At 52.3% G+C, this 16,331-nt stretch overlaps 1 protein-coding gene across 1 annotated transcript in view; it reads left to right on the top strand.

The window, feature by feature from the left end:
• The window catches only part of dnah1 (dynein, axonemal, heavy chain 1), a 971,783-nt gene that overhangs the window by 215,910 nt on the left and 739,542 nt on the right, over positions 1-16,331 (top strand). Inside the window, exons 24-25 of the mRNA XM_085999976.1 lie at positions 11,768-11,873; positions 15,449-15,628. Coding sequence (XP_085856102.1) covers positions 11,768-11,873; positions 15,449-15,628 — 286 coding nt within the window. The remainder of the gene's footprint in view (positions 1-11,767; positions 11,874-15,448; positions 15,629-16,331) is intronic.

Raw genomic sequence — 16,331 nt, forward strand, 5'->3', positions numbered from 1 at the left:
TATGAAGGAGGAGGCTTACAAAGCAGAGTGCAGGTGATGAGAAGAGAAGGGAAGCAGAGTGAAGGCAAGTGAGATGAGATACTCACTTTTGATGTTCTCACAAGATCATTAAACCTTTTGCGGCACCGGATCCAAGAGCATGCATAAACGGACCTTGCGCTCACCTCCTGAGCAATGCACAGCCAGGCTGCCTTGGTCTACTGAGGGGGCTTCCTCCAGCCATCAAGAGGGAAGAGAATCTCCCTGCGCCCTCTGACAGCATCCACAGGAACTTGGAGGGACTCATCATTAAACCAAGGAGCTGTCTTGCCTCTGGAAGAAGTCATAGCTTTGAAATGAAGTGCAGGAAACCACAATGGAAAGGATCAGGCTGGATGGCAGCTTTAAAAGCAGCTAGTATTATGACATCATCAGAGGTGGCCAGCCGACCCGATCCCACTCATTGGACCGGCCAGCGTGCCTCCATGAAATTAACAAGGTACTTTAATAAAAATCACAACTCTGCAGCTGTTCCCGCTGGAAGCGGCTCCCGAACCCACCCACCACGCAACCCAACTGCAACCCGCCTCGGGAATTAAAATCGAGCCCAGGGTATCAAGTTATGAAAACAAACTCACAAAACTGAACTTGTTTTGTTGAAGAAAATGAGATTACATGGGTGCAAAGAAGGTAGAAGGCCTGCTTAAAATGTTTAGCAACATTTGACTAAGCCATGAAACTCCACTGACCAAAATTAAGTGTAACCTTGGAGTCCACCTATAAGACAATCACTTGGAACAGTCATAACACGCTCAACAAAGATGAATAATTGGATTTCAAACAGAGCTCTAATTTGGTATACCGCCCTGGAGGTATTCATTTGGCACTGATCAATAGTTTCAATCTCCTCTCAGAGCACAACTGTGCCAGCATTTCTTAGTATATGTCAGCTGTGGCTCAGTGGCAGCACTTTCGCATCTAAGTCAAAAGGTTGTGGGTTTAAGCCCCACTCCAGAGATGAGCATAAAATCTAGATTAACACACCAGTGCTGCACTGTCAGAGATGCCATCGTTCGGATGAGATGTTAAACCGAAGTCCTCTCTGCCCTTGGCAGAGGAAAAGATCCCATTGTTGAGATACCGCGGCAAACGTGGGAGTCGAGACCAGAGCTAGTAAAACGGAACAGCTTTTTATTTCAGCCTCATGGCAAAACAGGAACTGGAAGAGCCCGCGCCTGACTTAAATACTCCCCAGACAGGAAGTGCTCCCGGCAGCCTGTCCCTGTGGGAAACAAGTTGCTGGAGGAAAGGGCCCCCGGTTGGGGGCGTCTGCTTAAACTGTCCATACCGCCGTGAGCAGATTGTGTCCAGTGGTGGCGTGTCGCCACAGAGCTCCCCCCAGAATCCGCTTAGGAGGAGTGGACGAGTCGTGACGGTGGTCTGATGGTTCTGCCGCAGCGGCTCTGCGTGATCGCCGGTCTAGTTGGCGGGGCCTGGCGGTTCGCCGCCGGCTGTGCTGGCTTGCTGGTGGGACGGCCTCTAGTTGGAGGCCGGGCCACGGGGACCTGTTCCCCTGGTTCTGTGTGTGCTGGTTTGAGCCGGTCGATGGAGACTGTCTCGACCCTGTTGCCGAGTCGCAGCTTGAAGACCTTGTCCCCGGCTTGTAGTACTTCGTACGGTCCGTCGTACGGGGGTCACAGGGGTCCGCGGTGCGCGTCGTGTCGCACGAAGATGAAGCGCGCCTGCTGTAAATTTGGCGGAACGTGAGGTGTGAGTTCGCCGTGTCGGTTGACCGGAAGTGGGGCGAACTGCTGAGCGGAAGAGAAAAAGTTGAGCCGCTGCTGGTCGGCCGACCAAGGCGTGGTAGCCTCCGGAAGGAATTCGCCTGGGACGCGCAGCGGTTGTCCGTAGACTAACTCCGCTGCCGAGGACTGGAGGTCTTCTTTGACTGCGGTGCGTAGGCCTAGTAGTACCCACGGTAGGCGGTCAGTCCAGGTACTGCCCTGCAGGCTGGCGCGGAGTGAGGCCTTGAGTGACCGGTGGAAGCGTTCACAAAGCCTGTTGGCCTGCGGGTGGTACGCCGTGGTTCGGTGGAGCGTCACACCGAGGTTGCGTGCTGTGGCCGTCCAGAGTTCGGAGGTGAACTGGGCGCCTCTGTCGGAGGTTATGTCGGCCGGTACGCCGAACCTCGCTACCCAGGTGTTAACGAACGCCCTGGCGATGTCGGCTGTGGTGGTGGAGGTCAGCGGCACTGCCTCAGGCCAGCGTGTGTAGCGGTCGACCATCGTGAGGAGATAAGTCTGGCCTTGCGATGGCGGCAGGGGCCCAACGATGTCGACGTGTACGTGGTCGAAGCGGCGGCTGGGTACCTCGAAGTCTCCCAGGGGTGCTTTTGTATGCCGTTGTACCTTAGCCCGTTGGCAGGCGAGGCAGGAGGTGGCCCAAGTCCGAACATCTCTGCTGAGGCCGCGCCAGATGAAACGCTGGGAGAGGAGTTTGACGGACGCGCGGGAACCCGGGTGGGAGAGCCCGTGGAGCGTGTCGAAGACGCGGCGGCGCCAGGTTTCAGGGACGACCGGCCTGGGTTGGCTGAGTGTGATGTCGCAAGTAACTGCCGTGGCTTCGGGCCCGTGCGCGACCTTGGCTAGGCGTAGCCCTGGCAGGCTGTTAGCCGCCGAGAGGAGGTCTGGGTCCGTGAGCTGGGCCGCTGCTAGTTGCGCGAATTCGACCGCGAGGTGATTCGCGCAGATGGCGGGACGGGAAAGGCAGTCGGCGACAACGTTGTCTCTACCGGAGACGTGCTGGATGTCCGTGGTAAACTCGGACACGGCCGCGAGCTGGCGTTGCTGCCGAGCGGACCAGGGTTCGGTGTGCTTGGCCATCGCGTATGTGAGTGGCTTGTGGTCCACGTACGCGGTGAAGGGGCGGCCTTCCAGGAGGAACCTGAAATGGCGGACCGACAGGTGGAGCGCGAGAAGCTCGCGGTCGAAAGTGGAGTATTTGACCTCCGGGGGGCGCAGTTGGCGGCTGTAGAAGGCAAGTGGCTGCCACGCGCCATTAACCCACTGCTCGAACACGGCCCCGACCGCGTGGTCGGAGGCGTCGATGGTGAGCGCGACCCGGGCGTCGGTCCTCGGGTGCGCGAGCAGAGTGGCGTCGGCGAGCGCGTTTTTGGTGGCATCGAAGACGGCTGACGTGTCAGTGGTCCAGGCTACGGCCATCTTGCCGGATTTACCTCGGAGGGAGTCGTATAAGGGCTTCATGAGGGCTGCAGCTCTGGGGATGAACCTGTTGTAGAAGTTCACCATCCCGAGGAACTCCTGGAGGCCCTTGATGGTTGTGGGGCGGGGGAACTGCTGGACGGCCTGCACCTTGTTGGGCAGGGGGACGGCCCCAGCAGGGGTGATGTGGTGACCGAGAAAATCGATCTCGGTTAGGCCGAATTGGCACTTCGCCGGGCTGAGGATGAGCCCGTGTTGGGCTAGGCGCCCGAACAGGACGCGAAGGTGTTCGAGGTGTTCCTGTTTGGAGGAGCTGGCCACGAGAATGTCGTCTAGATAGACGAATAGGAAGTTCAGGTCCCGCAGGACCGAGTCCATAAGGCGCTGGAAAGCCTGGGCTGCATTCTTGAGGCCGAAGGGCATCCTCAGGAACTCGAACAGGCCGAATGGGGTGATGACGGCCGTTTTGGGGATGTCCGCGGGGTGTACGGGGACTTGGTGGTAACCGCGCACCAGGTCGACTTTGGAAAAGACGGTTCGTCCGGCCAGTCGGGCCGAGAAGTCCTGGATGTGAGGCACCGGGTATCGGCCGGGGGTGGTGGCGTCGTTAAGGCGGCGGTAGTCCCCACAAGGGCGCCAGCCTCCGCCGGGCTTAGGGGCGATGTGGAGGGGCGAGGCCCAGGGGCTGCTGGAGCGGCGGATGATGCCGAGTTGTTCCATGGTGGTGAACTCGGCCCGCGCGATTTCCAGCTTGGCCGGGTTGAGCCTGCGGGCGTGGGCAGAAACTGGAGGGCCGGTGGTGGGGATATAGTGCTCCACCCCGTGTTTGGCGGCTTTGGCCGAAAAGGTCGGGTTGGTGAGGGCGGGAAACTCGGCTAGGAGTGCCGAGTAGTCGTCCACGGCCCTGGCGAGGCAGTATGTCGTCGGGCCGGCCGAACGGTCCGGGGTAAAGGCGCCGGGGATGGTGGCCATAGTGTTGGCGTCGACGAGGCGGTGCCTCGGAATGTCGACAAGGAGGCCGTGGGCGCGTAGGAAGTCGGCGCCGATGAGTGGGCAGAGGACCTCGGCGGTGAGGAATTCCCAGCGGTAGCGGCGGCCCGCGAGGTCGAGTGTGACCATGCGGGTGCCATATGTGCGGATGTCCGAGCCATTGGCGGCGGCCAGCGTGATACCTCGTGTGCCGCGTTGGATTTCGAGGGTGGAGGCGGGGGTGATGCTGTGCTGGGCCCCTGTGTCACACAGAAATCGGCGGTTGGTTCTGTCGTCAGTGATGTACAGTAGAGGCCCCTTTTGCCCCACGGCCATCGCGGGGGCCGGTGCGGGGGGGGAATTGAAGGTACACGGTGGCGTGCAGCGTTGGGCCTTAGTGCCAAAACGGGTGTGGTAGTAACAGTGGCCCGGAGTGGTAGGGCGGGCGGGCCTGGTGGGCCGGGGAGACCGCGTGGTCGTTGCCGCGAGGTCGGGCGTGACGTCGCGCGCGGACTGTGCAGAGAGCAGCCGGTCGGCCTTTTCTGCTATGTCATTCAGGTCCGTGGAGCCGGACTCCACAATGAGCGGGCGGATGTTGGCGGGAAGCTGCCGAATGAAAAGCGTGCGAAAGAGGGCGCCGAGGGGCTTGTCGTCCGCGAGGGACAGCATGTGGGAAAGCAGGTCTGATGGTGACGCGTCACCGAGACCGGGGAGGTCAAGGAGTTGGCAGTGGCGCTGGTAAGAGGACGTTTGAAATTTTTTAAGGAGCGCAGCCTTCAGATGTTCGTACTTGCCAGTCTGTGGTGGGTCCTGCAGCGCTGCCCAAACTTTGGGGACGGTAGCGTATGTGAGCGAGGAGACGAGGTAGTCGTACTTCGTGGTGTCGCCTGTGATGCCTTTCAGCCGGAATCTGGACTCGGCTTGAACGAACCAGGCTTCGGCCAAGTTTTTCCAAAAGTCTGGTAATTTAACCGTGACTGCGTTTGTATCCGCCATGCTAGCTTAGGATTCGTCCTGAGCGTCGGGGTCACCAGTGTTGAGATACCGCGGCAAACGTGGGAGTCGAGACCAGAGCTAGTAAAACGGAACAGCTTTTTATTTCAGCCTCATGGCAAAACAGGAACTGGAAGAGCCCACGCCTGACTTAAATACTCCCCAGACAGGAAGTGCTCCCGGCAGCCTATCCCTGTGGGAAACAAGTTGCTGGAGGAAAGGGCCCCCGGTTGGCGGCGTCTGCTTAAACTGTCCATACCGCCGTGAGTGGATTGTGTCCAGTGGTGGCGTGTCGCCACACCATGGCACTATTTTGAAGAACAGGAGAGTTCTCCTGGTGTCCTGGCCAATATTTATCCCTCAACCAACATCACTAAAACAAATTATCTGGTCATTTATCTAATTGCTGTTTGTGGGGCCTTGCTGTGTGCAAATTGGCTACCGCATTTCCTGCATTACAACAATGAGTACACTTCAATAGTGCTTCTTTGGCTGTAAAGTGCTTTGGGACATCCTGAAAGGCCTTATATAAATGCAAGTCTTTATTTTTTCTCTTATGTGGAGGATAAGGAACAGAGTTAGATTGGTACCCTTGGTATGGAAGCATGCTTCACATTCCAAGCTCCTAACTACTGACCTCCTCTGCCATAAAAACATGATATTTTAGGAACAAGAAAAGGCATCAGGTACAACAAGCCTATCCCTTTCTTCACAAAGCAGTCCCATCTACCCATTTTCTCATGCACTAAGTTGTCTCTTGAATCCATTTATATCATCCACTTCAGTAACTTATTGCACAACTCTATTACCTGTTGGGTGAAAACATTTTGCCTGACTTCCCTTCCTGCTCTCAACATTTTAGTTTTTAACTTATGTCTCCTAGTATTTGAACTCTTCACCAAACTGATCAATTTTAGGAATATAGAAACATACTGGACTGGAAAAGATCATTGCAGTCTCAAAATTAATAAATACCATACTATATTTCTTATATCCCTCAGTTATTTCTTTCATCATAAAACTACTCGGCTCCCTCTTGAACTTGCCAACCATATCCACTTCCACTGTATCCCTGGATAGTCTACTCTAAACATTCATCACTCTCTGTGTGAAGTAGTTAAATCTATATTGTATGTTAACCTTCCCTTTTCTAAGCCTAAAACTGTGCTCCCTGGCTTCAGAGTTTGTGGTAATGTCAAACAGTTTATTAGGTTCAGTGTGGCGGAGCCACTAAAGGACTCAGATCGTTTGTATATAATTCCCTTTAATAACATGTTAGCTACAGCCTGAGTCTGTATCTTTATTTATACTGTTTACTTGTACAGAGCGTGATTACTTTAACAGCACGGGTAAACGCGATGACGTCACGCCGTTCATCACGTGATCCCCCACTGGCGGGAAGAACGTGATGACGTCATGACATCAACCACGGGACCGCCCGAGCAGTCCTCATGGAGCCTCCGAACTGAACAGACCTACACTCGATGTTCTCCTGCAGTTACTTGTTTAAACCTGTTAGTTTCCATTAAACTTCATTTTGTTTGATAGCCTGAGTGGACCTCAGTCTTTGGATAGGAACTAGACATTCCTACATTGGTGACCCCGACTTTTGCGAACGGTTTTCGCAGAAGATACTCAACATGGAAGCGAACGCCGTTACCTTGAAGCTACCGCAGTTCTGGGAGCAACAACCAGCCACGTGGTTCATCCAGGCTGAAGCCCAGTTCGCCATCAGGGACATTGTTGCGGATCAGACCCGTTATTATTATGTGTCTCCGCCCTTGACAGCGCCACAGCCTCGCGGATCGTCAGCCTACTCGGTAGTCCGCCTACTGATCGCAAATATGACACGTTAAAGGCGTGGTTGCTGCAGGTCTTCGGGCTCATGAAGTCGGAGCGCGCCCACCGGCTGCTCGCTATGCCCGGCCTCGGGGACTCCAAGCTGTCCGAGCTCATGAGCCAGATGCTCACGCTCCTTGGTTCTGAACCGGAATGCTTCCTCTTCAGGGAGCTATTCCTCAGCCTACTCCTGGAGCAAGTTCAGGCTGCCCTAGCCAGGTCCGAAGTCACAGACTGCGCGGAGCTTGCTGCCGAAGCGGACAAGATTTTCACGGTGACACAGCAGCACTGCGCTGCCACGAGGCGCCCATCCCCCACAGATGCTGCTCCAGCTCCTCAATCAGCGGGGTTGTGCTTCTACCATGCCCGTTTTGGCGTGAAAGCAAGATGCTGCCGCCCTCCCTGCAGTTTTTCGCTCAAAAAAACCATCTACAGCCTCTCTGGCGAAAGAGGACCAGGTCTAACGAGCGCCCTGCGTCTGCGATGGCCATCAGAAATTCGGGGAAGCTTCTCTTCATCACCGACTCCCTATCTGGTCGACGTTTCCTTTGTGACACCGGGGCACAGTGTAGCATCCTACCTGCGTCAAATCTCGATATACTAGCTGGGGGCCACGGCCCCGCCCTCGTGGCGGCTAATGGCGTGGCCATTCGGACCTTCGGAAGGCGGCGGGTCCAGGTGTGTTTCGGCGGCCAGCACTTCCACTGCGAATTCATCACGGCCAAAGTCGCGCAGGCCGTCCTTGGGGCGGATTTTTTGCGCGCCAACGGCCTCCTGGTCGATGTCAGGCACCGCCGGTTGATCAATGCGGCCACGTTCCACTCCACCCCTTGCCACCGCGGCAACGCCATGCCGCGCACTGTCTCCTGTGCGTTCCCACCTCCAGACGACTTCACTCGCCTCCTTGGAGAGTTCCCGGATCTGACCAGGCCCACTTTCTCCTCCTCGGCCACTAAACATGGTGTAGAACATCACATCACCACTACCGGCCCCCCGGTTTACGCACGGGCCCGACGACTCGAACCCGGCAAGCTCGCGGCTGCGAAAGCGGAGTTCAACATGATGGCGTGACTGGGGATTATTCGGCGGTCGAATAGTCCCTGGTCTTCGCCTCTCCACATTGTTCCGAAACCCAGCGGCGGATGGCGGGCATGCGGCGACTACCGACACCTGAATGATGCCACTACTCCTGATCGGTACCCGATCCCGCATATTCAAGATTTCTCGGCCCATTTGGCGGGAAATACCTTTTTTTCAAAAGTCGACCTCGTCCGTGGTTACCACCAGGTCCCCGTGCACCCGTAAGATGTCCCGAAAACCGCAGTCATCACCCCATTCGGCCTGTTTGAATTTCTGCAGCTGCCGTTTGGCTTGAAGAACGCTGCACAGGCTTTCCAGCGCTTGATGGACTCCGTGCTTCGGGACATAAAATTCCTTTTCGTCTACCTCGACGACATCCTCATCGCCAGCCCTAGCAAAGAGGAGCACTTCTGCCATTTGCGCACCCTCTTCACACGCCTCAGTCAACACGGTTCGATTATCAACCCGGCCAAGTGCCAGTTCGGCCTGCAGCAGATTGATTTCTTGGGCCACCGCATCACACCAGACGGTGCAATTCCCTTACAGATGAAGGTAGAGGTGGTTACATCTTTCCTCCGCCCGCAGACCATCAAGGCCCTACAAGAGATCCTCGGGATGGTCAATTTTTATCACCGGTTCGTCCCTAAGGCAGCTCTGCTTATGCAGCTCTTGTATGAGGCCCTCAAGGCCAAGTCCGGTAAGGATCCAATCAGCTGGACGGCCGAGATGGACCGGACGTTCGTCGACACCAAAGGCGCCTTGGCCAATGCTACCATGCTGGCGCACCCGCTTCCAGGTGCCATCATTGCCCTTACCACCGACGCGTCGGACTACACAATCGGCGCAGTGCAGGAACAGTGGCTGAATGGGACGTGGCAACCGCTGGCGTTTTTCAGCCGTCAACTACGGCGAAATGAAAGAAAGTACAGCACTTTCAACCGGGAGTTGCTGGCCCTTTTTCTAGCCATCTGCCATTTCCGGTTCTTACTAGAGGGACGTCCGTTCACGGCTTTTGTAGACCACAAGCCACTAACGTATGCTATGGCCAAGACCGCCGAACCGTGGTCAGCTCGGCAACAACATCACCTGACGTTCATTCAGAATTCACCACCGACATTCAGCATTTGTCCGGCAAAGACAACCTGGTGGCGGATTACCTCTCCTGCGCGACTGTTCACGCAGTCCAACTCGGAATCGACTATGCCCTCATGGCTGCGGATCAAGCCTCGGACCCAGCGGTCCAAGAATACAGGACCAGCCCCTCTAGCTTCCAAGTGGCCGATGTCAAATTCCATGCCGCAGGCACCACGCTACTTTGCGACGTCTCCATGGGAGTTCCCCGCCCTATCGTACCAGTCGCCTGGCGCCGTAAAGTGTTCGACGCCATACATGGGTTGTCACACCCTGGCATGAAGGCCTCGCAAAATCTGATGTCGTCAAAATTCGTCTGGAGGGGTATGCACATGGATGTCCGCGACTGGGCCGACACCTGCGTGGTCTGCCAAAAGGCCAAGGTACAGCGTCATGTAAAAGCTCCATTGACCACTTTCGCTGTTCCGGAGCATCGATTCGACCACGTGAATGTGGACCTCGTGGGGCCGCTTCCACCTTCTCAAGGTTTTACACACATCCTCACAATGGTAGACCGCACCACTAGATGGCCTGAGGCAGTTCCTTTGGTTTCCACCACTTCGGCAGATGTAGCCAGAGCTTTCATCTCCTCTTGGGTTGCTTGTTTCGGGGTACCGGCGGACATCTCTTCCGATCGTGGACCGCAGTTTTCCTCTGAGCTCTGGAACGCTGTGGCTCAGGGGCTCGGCACCAAACTGCATCGCACCACTGCCTATCATCCGCAGGTGAACGGCCTGTGCGAGCGATTCCACAGGTCGCTCAAAGCCGCTCTGCGGGCCAGTCTTCAAGGCGCAGGATGGGTGGACAGACTTCCCTGGGGCGTTTTCGGTCTTCGTACAGCGCCCAAAGAAGATTTGCAATCGTCCTTGGCAGAACTCGTATATGGCCAGCCACTACGAGTACCAGGAGATTTCCTCCCGTCTCCAACAGAGCCATGGTCTGCATCCCAGCAACTCGCCAGCCACCAGGAAGCGGCCAGATGTTTCGCCCCAGTGCCTACGTCACATCACAGCTTACAGAGCTCCCACGTCTCAACTGAGCTGAAAAGCGCCGAGTACGTGTTTATCCGCCACGACGCTCACCGGGATCCGCTCAAGCCTCCTTACACTGGTCCCTTCCGCGTCATAGAGCCGGGAGACAAAACCTTTTCGGTCGATATCGGAGGTAAACCGGACCAGATTTCGGTTGACCGGTTGAAGCCGGCACACTTAGACCTGGACCGCCCAGTCGAAATCGCTCAACCGCCAAAACGTGGCTGACCGCCTACAGTCGCCGTGCCAGATCCACCACAACCGCCCGCCAGCTCGACCACCGTCCATCAGCTTCCACTTCAGGGTTACAGAAGTCGCTCGGACAGGCTTGTCGGGCCTCCTAGCTGTCTCACTTTTGCTGTTAAAGACAATTCTGGGGGGGCGCATGTGGTGGAGCCACTAAGGGACTCAGATCGTTTGTATATAATTCCCTTTAACAACATGTTAGCTACAGCCTGAGTCTGTATCTTTATTTATACTGTTTACTTGTACAGAGCGTGATTACTTTAACAGCGCGGGTAAACGCGATGACGTCACACCGTTCATCACGTGATCCCCCACTGGCGGGAAGAATGTGATGACGTCATGACGTCAACCACGGGACCGCCCGAGCAGTCCTCGTGGAGCCTCCGAACGGAACAGACCTACACTCGATGTTCTCCTGCAGTTACTTGTTTAAACCTGTTAGTTTCCATTAAACTTCATTTTGTTTGATCGCCTGAGTGGACCTCAGTCTTTGGATAGGAACTAGACATTCCTACATCAGTTTATTTATAGCCCTTGGAATCTAGAAAACTTCAATTAGATATCTCTTGTACCTTTTTCTCTGCAGTGTAAACATTAACAGCTTCCTTAATCTTTTCTTGAAGCTCAGGTGCCTAAACCCCAGTATTGTTTTAATTGTTCGCTATGCACTCTCCAAAGCTAAAATGCCCTCACTATTGTATGGTGACCAGATTGTACAAAGTACTCCAGGTGGAGACAAACCAGTGCTCTATGTGAGATCACTATTACCTTGGGATTTATATTCACCAACCATACACCCTAAGATCTCGCTTTCCTTACTTCTATCAGTCACTGTGCTGATGGTTTCAATAAGCTACCCACCAGTACTGCTAGATTCCTCTCCTGTGCTGTCCTCTCAAGTTTACTACCATTCATCTTATATTCACACTGCTTTTTACACTTCCCAAGTCTCAGTACATCGCATTTGTCCACATTAAACAGCATCTATCACTCACAATCCCAATTCTCTCAATCGATCAAGATCCCTCTAGATTTGGTCCATTTGTACATGTTATTTACAGCCTTGCTGTGGGCAGCAGTACCACAGAGGAGCCTACTTTGAAAATGGAATTGGGAGATTAGGGAATAAATATATAACAGCTCCACCTTGGAGACTCAAGTAAGTAAAATGATTAGGTAAGTTTAATTGTGACAGTGCAATTGTAAAAACGCATAAAGAGCAGAACTTGCAATTGTGTTTGTTCTGTGTGGAACTTTAATCCATTCTTTGTGTTTCAGATTCTACTTCCTATCAGATGATGAACTGCTTGAGATCTTGTCTCAAACTAAAGATCCCACTGCTGTTCAGCCTCACCTGCGCAAGTGTTTTGAAAATATTGCTCATGTAAGTCAAAAAGGAAGAAAAATGAAAATGAGGGAGCTAAGGCACAGTGAGTTAAGCACTGACCTTCCACTTCTGGGATCCTCTGTCTGTGGCTATAAAGATCCTCTGTGAATGAGTTTGGGAAGTTTCTCGTGGGCATGGGAGCACAGAACAAAACAGATGCTAATCCAGCCTCAATTGGCACTAATTTGACAATCTTGCTCAGGCACCAGAGGCTGTCTGGTGTGGGATTTTTTAAAAATGCCACACTGTTGCAGTAAGAGCCACTCTTCTGAGATCAGGGCTGAGGCAGAGTAGAGGAAGCTTTACTCAGTATCTAACTGTACTATGGATGACCTGTGAATGCCTGATGGTGATACTCAGTGCCTGAGATGGAAAGTGTTCCATTCCCCAGCACTCACATCTGATCATCTTGATGAGTAAAACAACGTTATAAACGTCTTTTAGTTGTAAGCATCAGTGCCAAGACATTACAAGTCTATATTGAGGAAAGCTTCAGAATTAATCCCTAGCCAAAGGAGGGAAAAAAGGAGATCTACAGATAGCACAATTTTTTTTTTACTTGACTCTAAAATTACATTTTGTGAGTAATAATCTGGAAAATATTTTTCAGGGAAATATCATAGCCTTGAAATTCCTGGTGGGCTGTTGCACTGCCAGAAGTGCAACGCTGTGGGATGGAACTATCTGCCACCAGTCTGGCCCAGAGATTACCCTGTCCCAAACCCTGGGGAAGGGACTATTTATATGAAGGGACAGGTGTCCGTGCCATTTATGGTGCTTCTTCTGGGTCCAACTCACAGGGGATAAGAATATTGGAGTTGCACCTTACTCCTCCGTCAAGTGGGGAGGACCATTGTGGCCAAAGACAGAACGATTCTTTTTAAAAAGCCTCCGATGTTCTGATGCCACTTTCCTAAGCGAATCGATTGCTCTATGTACTTTGTGTTGGCCGCAGGAAAGGCAGAACCGAACAGAGTGTCTCAGCCCAAAAGCGCTTCTTACTGCACTAGAGTGACATTTCACATTTCCCACCTAAGCCATTCTGTTTCATTACTCATTAGCAGAGTTTTTTTCTTCTTTCGTATGGTAGTAGCAAAGCAAATCAAATGTCAATATCTAAGTCAGATATCCAGGCCAAAGCTTCCGGTTTAATAGCGTGGATATCTTGTAGGCTGCCTGCAAATTTCCTCTGAGGGCAGTGCTCAATGACGTGCTCCAGGGTCTGATTAGGAGCTCCACAGTCTCATGATGGGGACGCTTTAATCTTCTACCTATGGAGAAGGTGGCAGCATCTACCATGACCAGTTCTGAGGTGGTTGATGGTTGTCCACTGGTTTGCGAGGAAGGTTTGATCCTTCAGGTTGTACTGTGGGGTCCTCTATAAGGAATCCATTCCATATATCACAGTTCTTCCAAGCATTTCACCATCAGTCATCAAGGCTAATGGGAGATCGCTGAAGGGCTTCGGCAATTGTCCAAAATTAGCAGAGTGAGATCCAACCTTGACAAGGCCTTGTGCTGAGCAGTACATGGGGGGGAAAAATTCAGTTTGTGCCTCCCGTTAGCACCTTCAGAGAGCACTAATGGGGTGCAAAGCAACTAGCGTCCGTGCGCGGTGATGTTTGCGGTGCTCACGAAATTAACTAGACATTTTGTGGCGGCGGTAAACACTACCGCCACGATCTCTTGCGCTGGCAGATCGTGACGTCAGTCCAGTGTGTAATGCCCCGGTAGCACCCCAGACCGGATATTGAGTGGCGCCCCCTGCCTTACTGCCTGCCGCTATCAATAACAGGTTGAGGGGAGCGTTTTGCAGTCAGGAAGGGACTGGGGGAGCGCTATTTAAAGGCGACCGCTTCCTGCCTTTTTTTGTTGGTGACATTTTTGCACCACGCATTCTGAGAGAGAGAGAGAGACTTCTGGAGAGATTCAACGCTGTGTGAAGGAGTTTTGGGTACTGAGCAGCGCTTTGCAGGTTCATTTTGATTTGCCCTTGTATCGATTTAGAAGAGACTGTGGGGGCTGCACAGTAACATTCGCACCACACAAGTGCCAGGCAATAACCATCTCCAACAAGCGAGACTCTAACCATCTCCCCTTGACATTCAATGGCATTACCATCGCTGAATCCCCCACTATCAACATCCTGGGGGTTACCATTGATCAGAAACTGAACTGGACCAGCCATATAAATACTGTGGCTACAAGAGCAGGCCAGAGGCTGGGAATTCTGCAGCGAGTGTCTCACCTCCTAACTCCCCAAAGCCTTTCCACCATCTACAAGGCACAAGTCAGGAGATGGTGTTCGATCACAGCTTTGCCTTCGATCTTTTTATTTTCTTTCCAGCTTTGAAGAAGGGTTTCAACCCGAAACGTCAACTCAAATTTCTCTTCACGGATGTTGCCTGACCTGCTGAGTTTTTCCAGCATTCTCTGTTGTTATTTTGGATTTCCAGCATCTGCAGTATTTTGCTATCGTACAAGTCAGGAGTGTGATGGAATACTCTCCACTTGCCTGGATGAGTGCAGCTCCAACAGCACTCAAGAAGCTCGACACCATTCAGGATAAAGCAGCCTGCTTGATTGGCACTCCATCCACCACCTTCAACATTCACTCCCTCCACCACCGGCGCACTGTGGCTGCAGTGTGTACCATCTACAAGATGCACTGCAGCAACTCGCCAAAGCTCCTTCAACAGCACCTTCCAAACCCGCGACCTCTACCACTTAGAAGGACAAGGGCAGCAGATGCATGGGAACATCACCACCTACAAGTTCCCCTCCAAGCCACACATCATCCTGACTTGGACCTGTATCGCCGTTCCTTCACTGTCGCTGGGCCAAAATCCTGGAACTCCCTTCCTAACAGCATTGTGAGTGTACCTACACCATATGGACTGCAGCGGTTCAAGAAGGCGGCTCACCACCATCTTCTCAAGGGCAATTAGGGATGGGCACTAAATGCAGGCCTAGCCAGCGACGCCCACATCCCATCAATAAATTTAAAAAAACTCTGAGCTCTTTCCCTGGGTCTCTCCATTGTTCTTTTCAGCAGATTTGATGTACAGGTCTCTCCAGGCCGAGATTCAAGGCTGCAATGAGCAGGATGTGGATGGAGAGCAAGATCAACCCTCCCCTTTAAGAACTGGCCGGCGCCATTGTGTCTGTGTTCCATTGCTGACTGACATCACATGAGCTTCGCCAGCGCTCTGAGGTAGCGCCTTGCTTCTCGGCCTTTGCACCTTAAGACAGGTGTGTAGCGCCTGATTTAGCACTCCAATTACCTCCAGGGGCGATAAAAGCCAAGTTTGCAGTCGGAGGCGATAATTAGTGCCAGGCGCTAATTTTTGCACCCGGTCGATAATTGCGCCCCAAATGGGACGATACTGAATTTCTCCCCCTACAGGTTCTTAGGGAAGCAGAAAGGTCTGAGGCCCTTCTAGTTATTGATTGGTCTGAGGCAGGTCTGTTTAAAACTGGTTCTCTCTTAACATTTCTTTACATTAGATTCTGTATGTTTTTCATTTTGTTGCTATAATGTAAAGGTTTAATGACTTTGGCTTTTTTTACAGTTACATTTCCAGGAGGACCTGCACATCACACATATGTACTCAGCAGAAGGAGAGGAGATTAAACTCTTCAAAACCATCTATCCCACAGGAAATGTGGAGGACTGGCTGCTGGATGTAGAAAAGGTTATGAAAGCGAGTGTGAAAGATAACATCGAGCGATCATTAAAAACATATCCAGAGGTAAAAAATAATGTGCTGATGTTGTTGCATTGGCCCCTCATCTGCCTCCATTGAGTAATAGGCAGGGAAATTGTTTCTGCAGGACGATAGTTACATTTACATTAGCACTCCAGCAGCTTTTAATGGGAGAACAACATTCATGGACTATGTCTGAAAACCAAATAAAACAAAAACAAACAAAAATTAAGGATATATTATAAAATATAATGAATATTGGAACCATAGTGAATTCCAAAAGGACATTGCCCTTAATTTGCTTTCAGTGATGTCAAGGTTCTATAATAATATTGGAATGGCTTTCATTCAGAGGGGCTCAGCAGGGGCCATAGTTAAATAAACAATGTGATTGTTATAGGTTCCACACCAAGGAGGGAGGTTTCTCATACAAAAAGAAAATACTGCAGATGCTGGAAATCTGAAATAAAAACAGAAAATGCTGGAGAAACTCAGCAGGTCAGGCAGCATCTGTGAAGAGAGAAACAGAGTTAACGTTTCAGGGAGGTTTCTCATCCAAGGTGGTAAGTTTGATTGGCAGTTTGTCAAGCCATTTCTCCACACAGACCTGTTAGAGCACTCAGAGGTCAACCTTTGTCTTTCTCTTTTTGGAAGACTCAGTCTGCAGCAAACCTGTGTCTGGAAAAGTGAGAGACACAGAGAGGTCTCATTTTCTAAAGTTAGTCTGGTCATTTCAGAGATGGATAAC

This window comes from Somniosus microcephalus, chromosome 11, assembly GCF_052327205.1.
Source record: "Somniosus microcephalus isolate GS21.2 chromosome 11, FLI_Smic_1.0, whole genome shotgun sequence".
Taxonomy (NCBI): Eukaryota; Metazoa; Chordata; class Chondrichthyes; order Squaliformes; family Somniosidae; genus Somniosus; species Somniosus microcephalus.